Source organism: Anabas testudineus, chromosome 19 (assembly GCF_900324465.2).
Source record: "Anabas testudineus chromosome 19, fAnaTes1.2, whole genome shotgun sequence".
NCBI classification, from domain to species: domain Eukaryota; kingdom Metazoa; phylum Chordata; class Actinopteri; order Anabantiformes; family Anabantidae; genus Anabas; species Anabas testudineus.
Genome location: NC_046628.1, coordinates 14650005 through 14662216, shown reverse-complemented (window position 1 = coordinate 14662216; position 12212 = coordinate 14650005). Strand labels below are relative to the sequence as shown.

The 12212-nt window shown below is 40.7% G+C and overlaps 1 protein-coding gene across 4 annotated transcripts in view; it reads left to right on the top strand.

Moving 5' to 3' along the window:
- tanc2b (tetratricopeptide repeat, ankyrin repeat and coiled-coil containing 2b) overlaps positions 1-12212 on the top strand; it is a 117127-nt gene that overhangs the window by 56847 nt on the left and 48068 nt on the right. For 3 of the 4 annotated variants that reach the window (XM_026351722.1, XM_026351723.1, XM_026351724.1), the window contains one exon: positions 498-677. In XM_026351722.1, coding sequence (XP_026207507.1) covers positions 498-677 — 180 coding nt within the window. Of the gene's footprint in view, positions 1-497; positions 678-9450; positions 9578-12212 lie in introns of those variants that run through there. The other variant, XM_026351725.1, reaches the window with a different exon arrangement.

Here is a 12212-nt window from a genome sequence, read left to right as displayed (position 1 = left end):
GCTGCCTGCAGGGCTGTTCTCTCTTCTGGGTCACTCCAGTCTTGTTACACTCAATACTGCTGTTGCACTTATAACAGAATCCAGGGACCCGGCTGAGGTGTATTCAGGGTTCTCATATCTGACTTTCATACATATTTCATTCATGGTTAAAAAATAAACAGGAGCACTAAAACAAAACGGTGCAATTCAAACAGCAGCGCTCAAATAAACAGCACTAGTGTGCAAATATTAAATAGACAGAGAGAAAATTAATTGTTAATTAAGTGTTTGACATTTATCAAGCAAACGTATGAGCAATAATAATGAAAATAGTTAATTAAAACTCAACCTGTTGTGAGTGTTATATATCATATTTTTATATGGATTGTGTTGAATTGCATTATTAAAGCATTTCTGTTATTAGAATTTAGTATTAGCTGCATCCAAAAATACAGAAGGGAGCTGTTCAAAATGACAAATGCATCTTATACTGCTTTGTGTTCCCTCCTATCCTACAGGTGGCAGCATAGACAGCGACTGTGCCTTTGAAGGAGACTACGCCGTGCCCCCGCTCTCAATGACCGAGGGCATGCAGCACATTCGCATAATGGAGAGCATGTCACGCTCGCTGCCCTCCTCCCCTCTGCTCACTCACCAGTCCATCAGTGTCAGGCTACAGCCCGTGAAAAAGCTCACAGGTAAAAAGAAATTTATACAATAAAAATACAACAGTGACACAGGCTTCAAATTTAAATTAGTTAAGCAATGTCGTCACATTTTCAAAATGTGGGTTTGGGAGGGAAACCACAGCCAACCCATGTGGGCTAAATCTGGTTCAGATTTGTCTTGTACGCACATCTTTGCCTGTAGCTGTCCTCCTCCACAGTCTCATTGTACTAATACAGCCTCCCTTAACCCTTCAATGCACCACTGTAGGCAGGGTAGCTAATCAGAGAAGCATGCACAGTGAATTAAAACAGATTTTATGAGACAAAATGAAGAGGAGTAGAATGGCTTTCTCGCCCTGATGCATGCTGATAAGCAGAATCACTTACCGTATTACTTACCCACTAATTCTGAGTAGAAACATAAAGCAGGGCCGGGCTCCGGCCTGCGGCAAACACTGCAATTTACAATTCTTGTAATCACCAAAGTCCTACCTAATTGACGGTGCCGACAGCTGACGGACTGTGAGCTGTGGTTGGCTCTACCCTCCTTTATCGCTCTTTATCTCCAACCACTAATCGTTTCCTTCCACTCACATCTCCGACATCAGAGAATGTGGAAAATCGCCTTCCCTCTGTCTCCCCATTAACTGGATTATGAGTCTGTGTCATGTTCCCTGTGCTGTTATTATGTGGAAGCTGTGGTTTGGTACACAGGGCAGCTTGGACATCCGTGGCTTACTGCTGCACTGGATTTCAAAGTGAGAAATGAAATATTGACATTGCAGCTTCACCCAGTATCAGTGCTGCCTCCACATAGAAGTAGAGTGGGTGTGAAGGACTTTAAAGCTTGAATCAGTAGTCACCACTAGGGTGCACCAGCCTCTTAGCTTCCTCAGATCATTAACCATTTCTAATATACCAGAGGGACCATGGTTTTTATCATACAGAATGATTTATGCTCTCTCCCGGGTCATCCAGACTGTGGGTTTTAAAGAGGAAACATGCCAAAACTGATTTTCTTTCATTTTATCTGGGTGTGCCACACCACTGAAGAGGGTTCTGTGTGTGTGACAAGATCCAGCAGAGGCCGATTGTTCTGTTTTTTTGGGGGGTGGGGTGAGAAGAGGCTTGAGAATTAGATTTGAGACCTAGCCAATCTTATCAGACCAAATCACACTTTCTCTCTTCGCCTCCCTCTGCTATCCGAGGAGCCATCTTTGCGTGCTCCATTCTTATTTTGCTGTTAGTTAATGTTGCAACAGATTCTGTCTGGTTTGATGTCTATATTTTGTTGTTTTTTTTTTTTTGTGTCAGCATGTATGTACATATATAAATTTATATATATATATGCGTGTGTTGTTATCTTGTCACAGAGAATGTTGTTATTTAAGAATATCTTCATTAATGATGTGCAGAGCCGCCTCATTTGTGCCATTCTTATTCCACAGTTGAGGTAGGGTGGGGTCTCTTTGCAGTGTTATAGTACATGTAGTCATTTGGCTTGACATAAAATACCAGTCAGGTGCTGCTTGTTGTGAACTGCTTTGTATTTTTAGATTTTTAACTTAGGATTTAGGGATTCTCTCAATTGTAATATGCATTAACTCTCAGCTGTGCGCTTGCTGCATTTAATGATTCTGGATTTATTTTACTTTTGTATAATTAGCCCATGTCCATGTGCCATCTTATGTGTTTTTGTGCATGACAGTGAGAGATATTATTTTGGCAGGATTAGCCAAGCACTGTGTTAATCCTCCCAGATTTACGTCTCAGTCATGCCACCTATAGTGCCCTGTGTTGTATTCTGTTGTAGTAATGAAGGCAAGAAGAAAAACATTGGAAAATATAGGATTTTGTAAATTAATGTGACAGATGTAGAATCGCAGGACTGACATTTGTACATGATTAAAGGTGATTTTGCTTCCATTCATACAGTTTTTTCCCATCAAGGCTTATTCTTGAGGTCACATGTCGACCATATGACTTCACACGGCTTACAGTGGCTAGGCCGCTCTTGCAGCAGCGCCTCTGACCATAAATGCAGAAAAGCCCTCAAACGCCCTGAGGTGCCCTCTGTCCTTCAAGACCTCAAAGACCTGAGTCTGCTTTCAAGTGGCATCGAGCACCAGATTGTACTAGGTCTCAGCCACCCAGGCTTTCTCACCCTTTAATTAATTCAACTCAGCACCACTTCCTGCACAGCTTGACGGTTCCAAGCTTGTGTGTGTTTGTGTGCGTGCTGGCGTCGGAGGCCAGAACCCCTCCCATGCCAGAGCTTGCAGAGGTGGGAGGAAGAGCGCTGGCAGAGGAGTGCATTAGAGAGCAAACAGCAGCAGGTGTAAAGACTGCGGCACTTTGATCCCCCTCACCTCCCCTGGTGGCCTGTACCAATTGCAGCCTATCTTTGCCCTCCTGTGTAGGCCCTGATTGGTCTAAAGGAGGCAGAGTGGTGATGGCGGCGAGGACTTGAGTTATTCAACCTTAAGGCTCTGATAGAATGAAAATGCTATGAAAGCATTGACCTTTTTAGAGAATCATTGAGTTTTTGATTTCATCCCCTCTGCCTGCGTGAAGACTCTCAAGGGGGCCTTTAGATGCTTGAGGGTTCAACTTGTGAAACAGATTGGTGAAGCAGGCAGGAGGCATAATGTCCCACCCCGGTGCACTCATTCTACCTATTTGTCACTAGTTGTCAATCTTGATTATAGACATGAAGCAATGCAAAACTATTTCCCTCAAAGTAGATTCTTAGTAGAGCAAATGTCATTCTGGCCAATACAGTATTAATACTTAAGCCAAATATATAAAATAGTGCCATAAAACATCAAAAATATCTGTCATGACCACATCTTGATCTACCTTTCTCATACTTTAATACAGTAAAAAGCGGTTTGTTCATGACTCTCTCACGTTTAATTCAACAGGGCTAACAATAACACACACTTTATACTTTTGATCCCTCTGCCTTCGGCACAGCCCCGACAACACGGTCAGGAGTTTCTGTGTCTGTATGAAGTGCACTTTTGTTTGCCAACACTGGGCTTGACTCTGGATTGAAGCTTGGAGAACAGTGTCTTTAACCATTATGATTTAACATAATTACAAGCCTTTTGAATTTCTCGAGCAAAGCGCTCATTTTATGAAATATTTTTAGAGCAAGCCATGATATAAGGGTTTTCTGTCGCCTGCTGTGCAGTCATGAAAACATATGTTCTCTCCAGGGTTCAGTGGAGAAATGCTTCATAATTCATATTAATCTAAAAGCAGCAGTAGTACACTGTAAAAGCATGTCACACTTGAGTAAAAGTGAAGCATTTAAAATGTTAATTGAGGAGTAGGTGCACAATTGTTTTGCTAGTTTGTTTGTTTGTATGAAAATTGAAACAGTCAGACCCCAGGTTTCGTCTGTGAGATGCTTCTTATAAAATAAAAAAATGAATAAAATTCAAACAGTGCAGCCTGCAGCAGACAGAAAAACAGTGAAAATGTGAATGATAACTATTCGGGGCGGCACAGATACACATGACTCTGCAGTGGGCTGTGTCTACAGTTCAGAAAGCTTTAGGTCGTGCATTGGTTTATGTGAGTGTTTTTATGAGTTAAGCACCAACTGCTGGAGGTGCCCTGAAATTGCATGTTTTGGTCTTTAGTGGTTACTGTGGAACGTAGAGACCCCGTATCGGGCAAGAGAAGAAGGCGAGCAGCTGGAAACTGGCTGGCAGCCGGTTGGGAGCAGCAATTCTGGGCAGCTGACTCTGTCTATATGTGATGTGGCACAAAATCCACAGAGGAACAATGTATAGTAAACGTTTTTCTGAAGACAAAATGAGGCATAACTTTCCAAATTAGTCACATTAAGTGATTATCGTTCCAAGTTGAAGCCTTGTTAGCACTAAATCCCCCTTTTTTGTCTGTTTTCTTCTTGAACTTTGGATGATTTAATTTATAAATTAACCTGTTTAAATTAATTTATTCACAAAACAAGCTTGTAAGTATGATAAACAAAATACATAATAATAAAAGTATCAAGTACTTGATACAGTCTAATTGGCCCCATAATCATGATACTCTCATATATTAGCAAACTGTTACTGCTGTAACTGTAAATAGCATTTTACTGTTTTATAGTACAGACTCTTACCATTTCCATAAAGTAATGTGAAATAGAAATATTCTACTACTGTAACTATAGCACCTTTTTGTATTTAAGTACACTACTTAACTAAATGCACTTGTCAGGGTTTGTTTCCATGTGCAGTATTACTTGACCTTAATGCAGATTCCTCAACCACTGTGTTTATGATGATCTATTTTTAGTCCGCTGTTGTCTAAGACCATGAGTGGCAATGATTGCTCATCCTCCCAGTGATATCTTATTAGTGACTTGTTATGAGTAGTAATCGCTGATTGCTTATTTGTTCTTTAATAAACACCTCACTCAAGTGTCAGACTCACCAGAGACGCCACTCCCATTGGATTGATTGGCCCTGCTCCACTCTGAAACGTTTAAGGGGAATTATTTCAACATCTCTCCCCCGATTACACTGCTTTCCCTTAATTAATGGTAGCAATCAATACAATTGCTGCCTCTCCATGGTACAAAAGGTAGAAAAGTGAATTTGGCCATTTTTAAATGCATAAAAAAAGGTTTAATTTAATTATACCACCTAAGTTTTTCCCACTCTTGCTGCAATTATCACAGCACTATGAGTATATCTAAAATCCATTGTCTGTCTGGTGCTTACAGTAATGGATTCATATGTGAATAAGTGCCACTGTACTACAGTAAGCTAACTTTTGTCACATGATGTATGTCTGAAAATGCTCAGCAGCAGTGTGGATGGTCATAGTGTGCACTAGAAGTGCTTAGTCAGGTTTTACACCTCATTGTGTGGGTGGTCCTAAAGGATCCATATTAAAATGTTTGCACTCTGTTAAATTTAGCATTTCTGCCTTTTAGCGTCATCGTTTGTTGGGGATTCTTCACATAGAGATGGAACAGGATCGCTCTTTTGTCTTTTGTTTCTTGCTTAGATGAACTATGATAAGATTTTATTCAGTTTTAAACACCGCAGCTGAAATTTTGCATTGTAACTTTGATAATAAGTTAATTGTTTTTTCAAACAGAAGCGCAAAGAGAAAAGAGATTTTGAAGATTTCGTTGTTTGAGCATTTCAGTGAATTAAATCTCTTTGGGTCAAACATCATTTTACACTGTTGTCTGATGTGTAATTGACTAAACAGCTGCCTAATTAATGAGAATTTATAAGCGTATTAAGTTATTAATGAAAATAATCAACAAAGTTGCTGCATGCGTGATTAGTGGATAAGGCAAATAAAAGAAAGAATATATCAGAAGTATTTTGATAGTCATAAATAGTTAGTTACTCTAAAAATGGATGAATGCATTGTGTGGTAAATTGCACCACCATAAATTACAACTACACACTTAAAATGAAGAGTTCATCAGATGATTTTTCGAGTAATTAGTAATTTTACAATCAATTAATCCTTAGTTACGCTGTTTTTAAAGTCTAACATTGATCAGAGCTTCTAAATTGTAGGATTTTCTGCTTTCTTAGACCTTTGGGACTTTCACAGTTGTCAGTGTTAGATTTTGAGATACTTAACTTTTGAAGTACTTAATGTGCTGTACTTCAAAACACAGTACAGAGCGTCTACATCCTTTATGTCAGCTACATTCCAGCAGTTATTTGTCTTCATAATTTCAGAGTGTTAAGTTGCACAAATGGAGCTATTTAGGCTTTGGGAAATTGGGATTTCAGTATTTTCAACCAGAGGAAAACACTGCGTTTGTGCTTCTTTTGGGAAATAACTCTACTCCTGCACAGTAAGTTTTAAATGTCAGTAACATTCTGCTGGTTTCTGGACTCCATAATTTAACCCAGACGTTTACTTTAAGTCATGATGTCATCTAACATAAACCTGCAGTGCACCATGCCTTAAGCATTTTATCCCATCTCGTCCTCTCAATGTGTTTTTCAAAAGGAAGGCTGACATTTGGGATGTCTCAATCTCCCTCTCTCCACGCCTCCTTAGTCAGGCTCGCATTTTATATGGCATCTGGTATCCTCTGTGAATTTTTGAAATGAACACTGACATTTGGGACATCTCAATCTCCACGCCTCCTTACCCAGCACTGCACCTCGAGAAAATTGTTCTTCAATTATTTTATTCATTATTTTTTTTATTTCTTTTTTTATTTTCTGCCTCAACCCTCCCAGCCACCACAGACCCTCCAAAGGATTTGTTCCGCTGAAAGGAAATGTGACATTTTCAGCTCCATTGTCACAGGTGAAAAATTAAGAGTGAAGGTTAAGTGTAGAATGGAGTAATTGAAATGGAAGTATGATGCCCTCAGGAGGAGCACTGAAGAACTGGTTAGGTTAAGTCCTGTGACAAAAATCCTTGTCATATGTCAGTCATCAGCCAAAGAGTCATGTTTAAGGGATGAAATATAATCATTATTCTTCATTAAATGCACACATCAGCATATCACAAGTGTCAGTGTAATGTTACTTTAGGGATTAATGTATTCTTGTGTGACATCTGTTGCAATTTAACAAGTTCTGTGATATAAATCAGTGGCTGTGAAGAATAGTAAAATGAAAGCTTAGAGATCGAATAACTGATGCTAAAACCAACCATTCGCTGTAAACTCTGCAAGAAGATGCAAGAAATTTCAGATATATGAAAACATATATCAGCTTGATGTAACGTCAGTGTGTTTTAGCATTGATTAGCAGCATTTCTCGCAAAACATTCGAAGAAACAAACCATACAAGCCTTATATATGCGGAGTAAATACTTTGTGAATCAGTTTGTAGGAGTAGCTTAGCTTGGCATAAAGACAGGAGAAGCAAAAGCCATCTACAACCATCTCTAATGCTCAGAAAATAACACATTATTTCTTTGATTATGCATTTTTGACTTTACCAGAGGAAAAAAGTGTTCAGTGAGGCTCTGAAGGGTCTGTTGTAGTTGATATTCTGATGCTCTCTAGTAAAAGCACAGATTGTAGAAGGCTAGCTCGCAGATTTCAAGATCAGCATAACTGTATTTATCAGATTTATGGTGGAATGGCATTACATTTAAATTAATGCAAAGGCAAACATGCTTTTAAAAATAATAATGCACAAGGAGGAGAAAAACAATGATCGCTATGAAGATTATTATGTAGCTATCGATTTTATAAGTAACAAAAACAAAAAAATCCCAAATTATCATAAATAGTTTATTACTGAATGTTTTAAACCCACTAACAAATTGTTAATTTAAACTGGCATTTTAATACAGCTGGTGGAAAGAATAAATAACTCTTGGTGTGTGTCGCTTATTTAAAAAGCTCAGGTAAAGGAATTTAATAAGAAAGACAGGAAATAAGTCACCGTCACTTTCACTTTACTTCTCACTCTACATATCGGCCAATAAAGCTGTGTTGAATGGAAAAGACGTGAAACATTATAGTTTATTTCCTGAGCTTGAAGCTGTTCAGAGCTGCACGAGGGCGTTAATACAATACAATATACGTGCAAATTTAGAAAGATTTAGATTTATTTCCTGCTTTCTCTGTTATTAACAGAGCATGTGTATCTATTTTATAATTTTAATGATAATAGTATTGTGTAGTCAAATCAAGGCACGTGTCAATGTTATTTCCCATTGCACAAAAGATCCAGGGGCATATTTGCCAGCAGGGATAGCTGAAAGACCCGGGTTTCACGACTTACCTGTAACTCTAGCACATCTTTAAGGCTTGTTGGTAACATTTGCAGGTGGTTAGAGATATCACTCTGGGGAAATAAGTGTAACTGGAGGAGATTAATAAAAAGCACTTAAAAACGGATATGAACCCCAATAAACTCACAGCCCCGTGGGTTTGAACCACTAAATAGCTGTAAGACATGGCTGCAGCTGTACAAATACAGTTTCAAGGGTAAAACAAGGACAGACGGGGATGCCTGAGCCCAAGAGGAAAATGGAGTAGATTTTATTGAAATCCTTGTTCTATCAAATAGCACTTCTGCTCCTTTTTTTCGCCACTTGTGATCCGATGTGTTCCCAAAGCTTCGTCCACAAATGGTAAAACTGTATCCCTTTAATAACACGCTCCCTCCCTTCTTCTTCTTTTTTTTTATGCCATTTTCTTTCCTCCCTCAGCACCCACCCTTCTCCTCCGCCTCCTCCTCCTCCTTTTGCTCTGCGGTTGCCATGACAACAGCAGCACTGCACCATTCATCTGTTGGAGACCTGGAGCTCCTGTTCCTGTAGAGAGCGTGCGCCTCTCACATCTATACATAACACGCTAAGTGCTAATGCAGTCACGGAGGCGAACGAGGAGCTCGCTCACATCCGTGCTCATGGGCTCCTCGCAGGAAACGTTTCATTTTTATTTTTATTTTTTTTTAGCAAAGGTCTCGGCCAACCTTCAGTACATGCTGCCATCACAGAGTTGTCACCTCCGTGTCCCCCTCTTTCCCCAGTGACACAGTGACTGCTGTGTTCTTCCTTCCTCCTTCTCTTTTCCCTCCTCTCCATCTCTTTCCTCTTCCACCTCCTCCTTTTGCTCTCACTCCTCCCATCACTGCCATATCTGCTTGGCTCTGGATCATTTACTGCAACTGAATTGAGCGGGCAGCACCAGCACTGAAACCTGTGGAGATTTTCTCAGTAAGACAACAAGAGGGAAGAGAGAGGGAGAGCTTCTGTTCCTGTGCACCTATCCTCCCCGTGCTCCGCTGCAGGTGTTTTTCTTTTCCTGTTTTCTATTCTCTTTTCTGTTCTTCTCCTATTTTTGATGAACTGGTCATCGCTCAGGGAGGAAGGACTGCTTGTGTCACTGGAGGGGGAAGGAGGGGAGCTGGTGCCGTACTCCAGCCTTCAGGAATGTGCGATCTGGTTTGAGAATGGTGAGCCCTGCCACACCCTCTTTTGCTTGTTCCATGCCTCCATCTGTGCCTGCAAACTGTGTCATCCACTTTCACCTGCTGTTCCACCTTTTGCTGAGCCACAGCTTACTCCACGTCTGTCTGCCCTCTGATCTGACAGCTGGAGCAGCCACTGGTTTCGAATGATGTTTGTATAGACATGGGGCAGAAGGGAGGAGCACAGAAAAGTAATTTCTTTCCATGAAATAATGCATTTGTCAAAGGGCTGCACTCTAATGACAGTGTAGGCTCGAGGACCAGTGAATCAACAAGAGTGCGATCATGTAAGTGTTTTTTCATGGTGAGCTGGTCTGTTTCATGGTTCAGCGTGGGTGAGCATTCAATTGTCTTTGAGTATGTGTGTGTGTGTGTGTGTGTGTGTGTCTAAGCACAAGCTGTGGGCGGCTAATGGTACTTGTTCTTGTTGTTCTGTGTCTCACTTTTCCTCCCAGAGCTCAGCGTCATACGTAGCATATGGTTGAGTAAATGGGTTGAAGTTGATGGGGAATAGTTTTTTTCCCCCACGCCATGCAGTCAGCAGGTAGCGTCAGCTTGTTGTTGTGTACCAGAATCACCCTGTCATGTGCTGGGATGTGGTTCCTGCTTCCAGTACCAGTGCTGCAGGCTGCCCACCTCCCTGCCTTATCCCAGAGGACTGCTGGCTGATGTGTGAAAGAACAAAATGTCTCAATAACACTGTCTGCCAGCAAAACACAAGCACCTCATCAGCAGCTGCTATTGCTGGTCTCAGGTGACTGGTTTTTGATGAGGCGCCCATAGCCGGTTTTCACACCACTTAGTATCACCACCTGGAGAGCTCTTTGATGAGCTTCCCCCGTCAGCTGTCATTCAGGATGGCTCAGGCAGTGACACTAGTAACCTCAGTTTCAGGGTGGTTAAATAGCCATGCTGACCGTGTCCAGGGTTGAGGAATGTCTGTTGAAGCCTAATGGAGCAGCATGAATATCTGATACGTGGTGATACAGAGCATCCGTCCACGGTTATGACTCAAGGATTTCAATATGATTAGCCTCACTCCCTCTGTGGAAATCCTAGCTGAATGATTATTGTACAGAAAGTCATAATGTCTAAAACAGCTAACTATGTATTCTACTTCCAGTCTGGTTTGAGACAGCTATGGACATTTTATTTAAAAATAAAGCCTGCAGTATCTCAGAAAAACACCAGTGAATATTTGTGATACAGTATAGAACGATGCAGGTGCTACAGTTTGTTATTCAAGGTTATTTTCATGTCTGACTTATTTAAGAGTCTAGGGGTCTAGTTAGTGCTCGTGGTTTATGTTTATTCGCAAGTCAGTTCAGCCTGGCTTTGAATAGTGAGTTTCTTAACTGATGTGGCCCACTTACCTGAACATCAGCCAAATAAAACCTCGTATACCCTCTGCAGTGGTTCAGAGTGATATTGATTTCTATACTTGATCAATTTCCCTATCTTGTAGTCCCTCGAGTGTGTGTGTGTGTCTGTCAGAAAAATACTTTGTAAGCCTATGTAAAGTTATGAAATGAACATGACAGACACCTAAAATCAAACCTGCTTAGATTTGAGTCTGACTAATATTAAAATGAACATGTTAATTTGCTAACCAGTGGGTCGTATTCACTGTTTAGTGGCACTACAGCCTCAGGTTTGATGATGGAACTGCAGGCCTGTTTCACCTCTCGCTCTTGACTGCTGGCAGGTGGGCACAGGATGTACCATGCATGGCGTCCTGGCTATAAAGCCCTGACGACATCAGTGTCGCTTACATTGTCTGTCAGTGCAAAAGGTTAAAAGATGAATGTAGTTATGAGTTGCTGAGAGCTAGTTGGAGGGTGTCTTGTTCACCCGTATTCTGCTGCCAGTCAGGTGACTCAGTGACTTGTGCCCTCAGCTTTATGTCACAACAACTGTGTTGAATTTAAATTTGTCATCAAGCAAACCAGTGCTGCTACTTATCTAGCATCTCCCTGGGATCTAGAATTACAATCTTTTATTATGATGAGAGAAAAGGCCGTCAGTGCCTCTATTGGCAACATGAAGTCATCCTCTTTTGTGCTTGATCCCCCTCCAACTGAGCTCTTTAAAGTCAGCATCCAGTGTCTGTGCCAGGTAACAACCTGCAATTAGAAATCTTGCCCAAAGCTTTCAAAACAGCCACCATATACCCTGTGCAAATGAAATGCAACAGAGAGAGTTTCACGTTAGCAATTACCAGTCCAACAGTAATCTCCTCTCTCCGTAGTAAAGTGCTAGAAGAAGCTGTTGTACCCAATCATCTAAATGACAACAGCGTATTACAAAAGCACTAAAATAACCCTGCAAAAAAAGTAATACAGGGACTGAGAATCATTGTTGGTGCTTGTTTTGGTTCCTTCCTTGTTTGGTTTTACCTCACAATGCCGATGCTCTTAACCACATCAATGCAAGGACATGAAAAACTGAAACTAAAATAAAATGAGGAAGGATTTTCTTTGTGAAGGATCAGGCTGAAGAAAATGTTCTGAAGCTGAATCTTTTTCCCATTTGAGCATTTTTTAAGATTTTGCTGTTACATGATCTTAGAGAAGTAAGAAAAGACCTATTGTTTTTCTTCTGAGATTTTATGTTTTCTCCC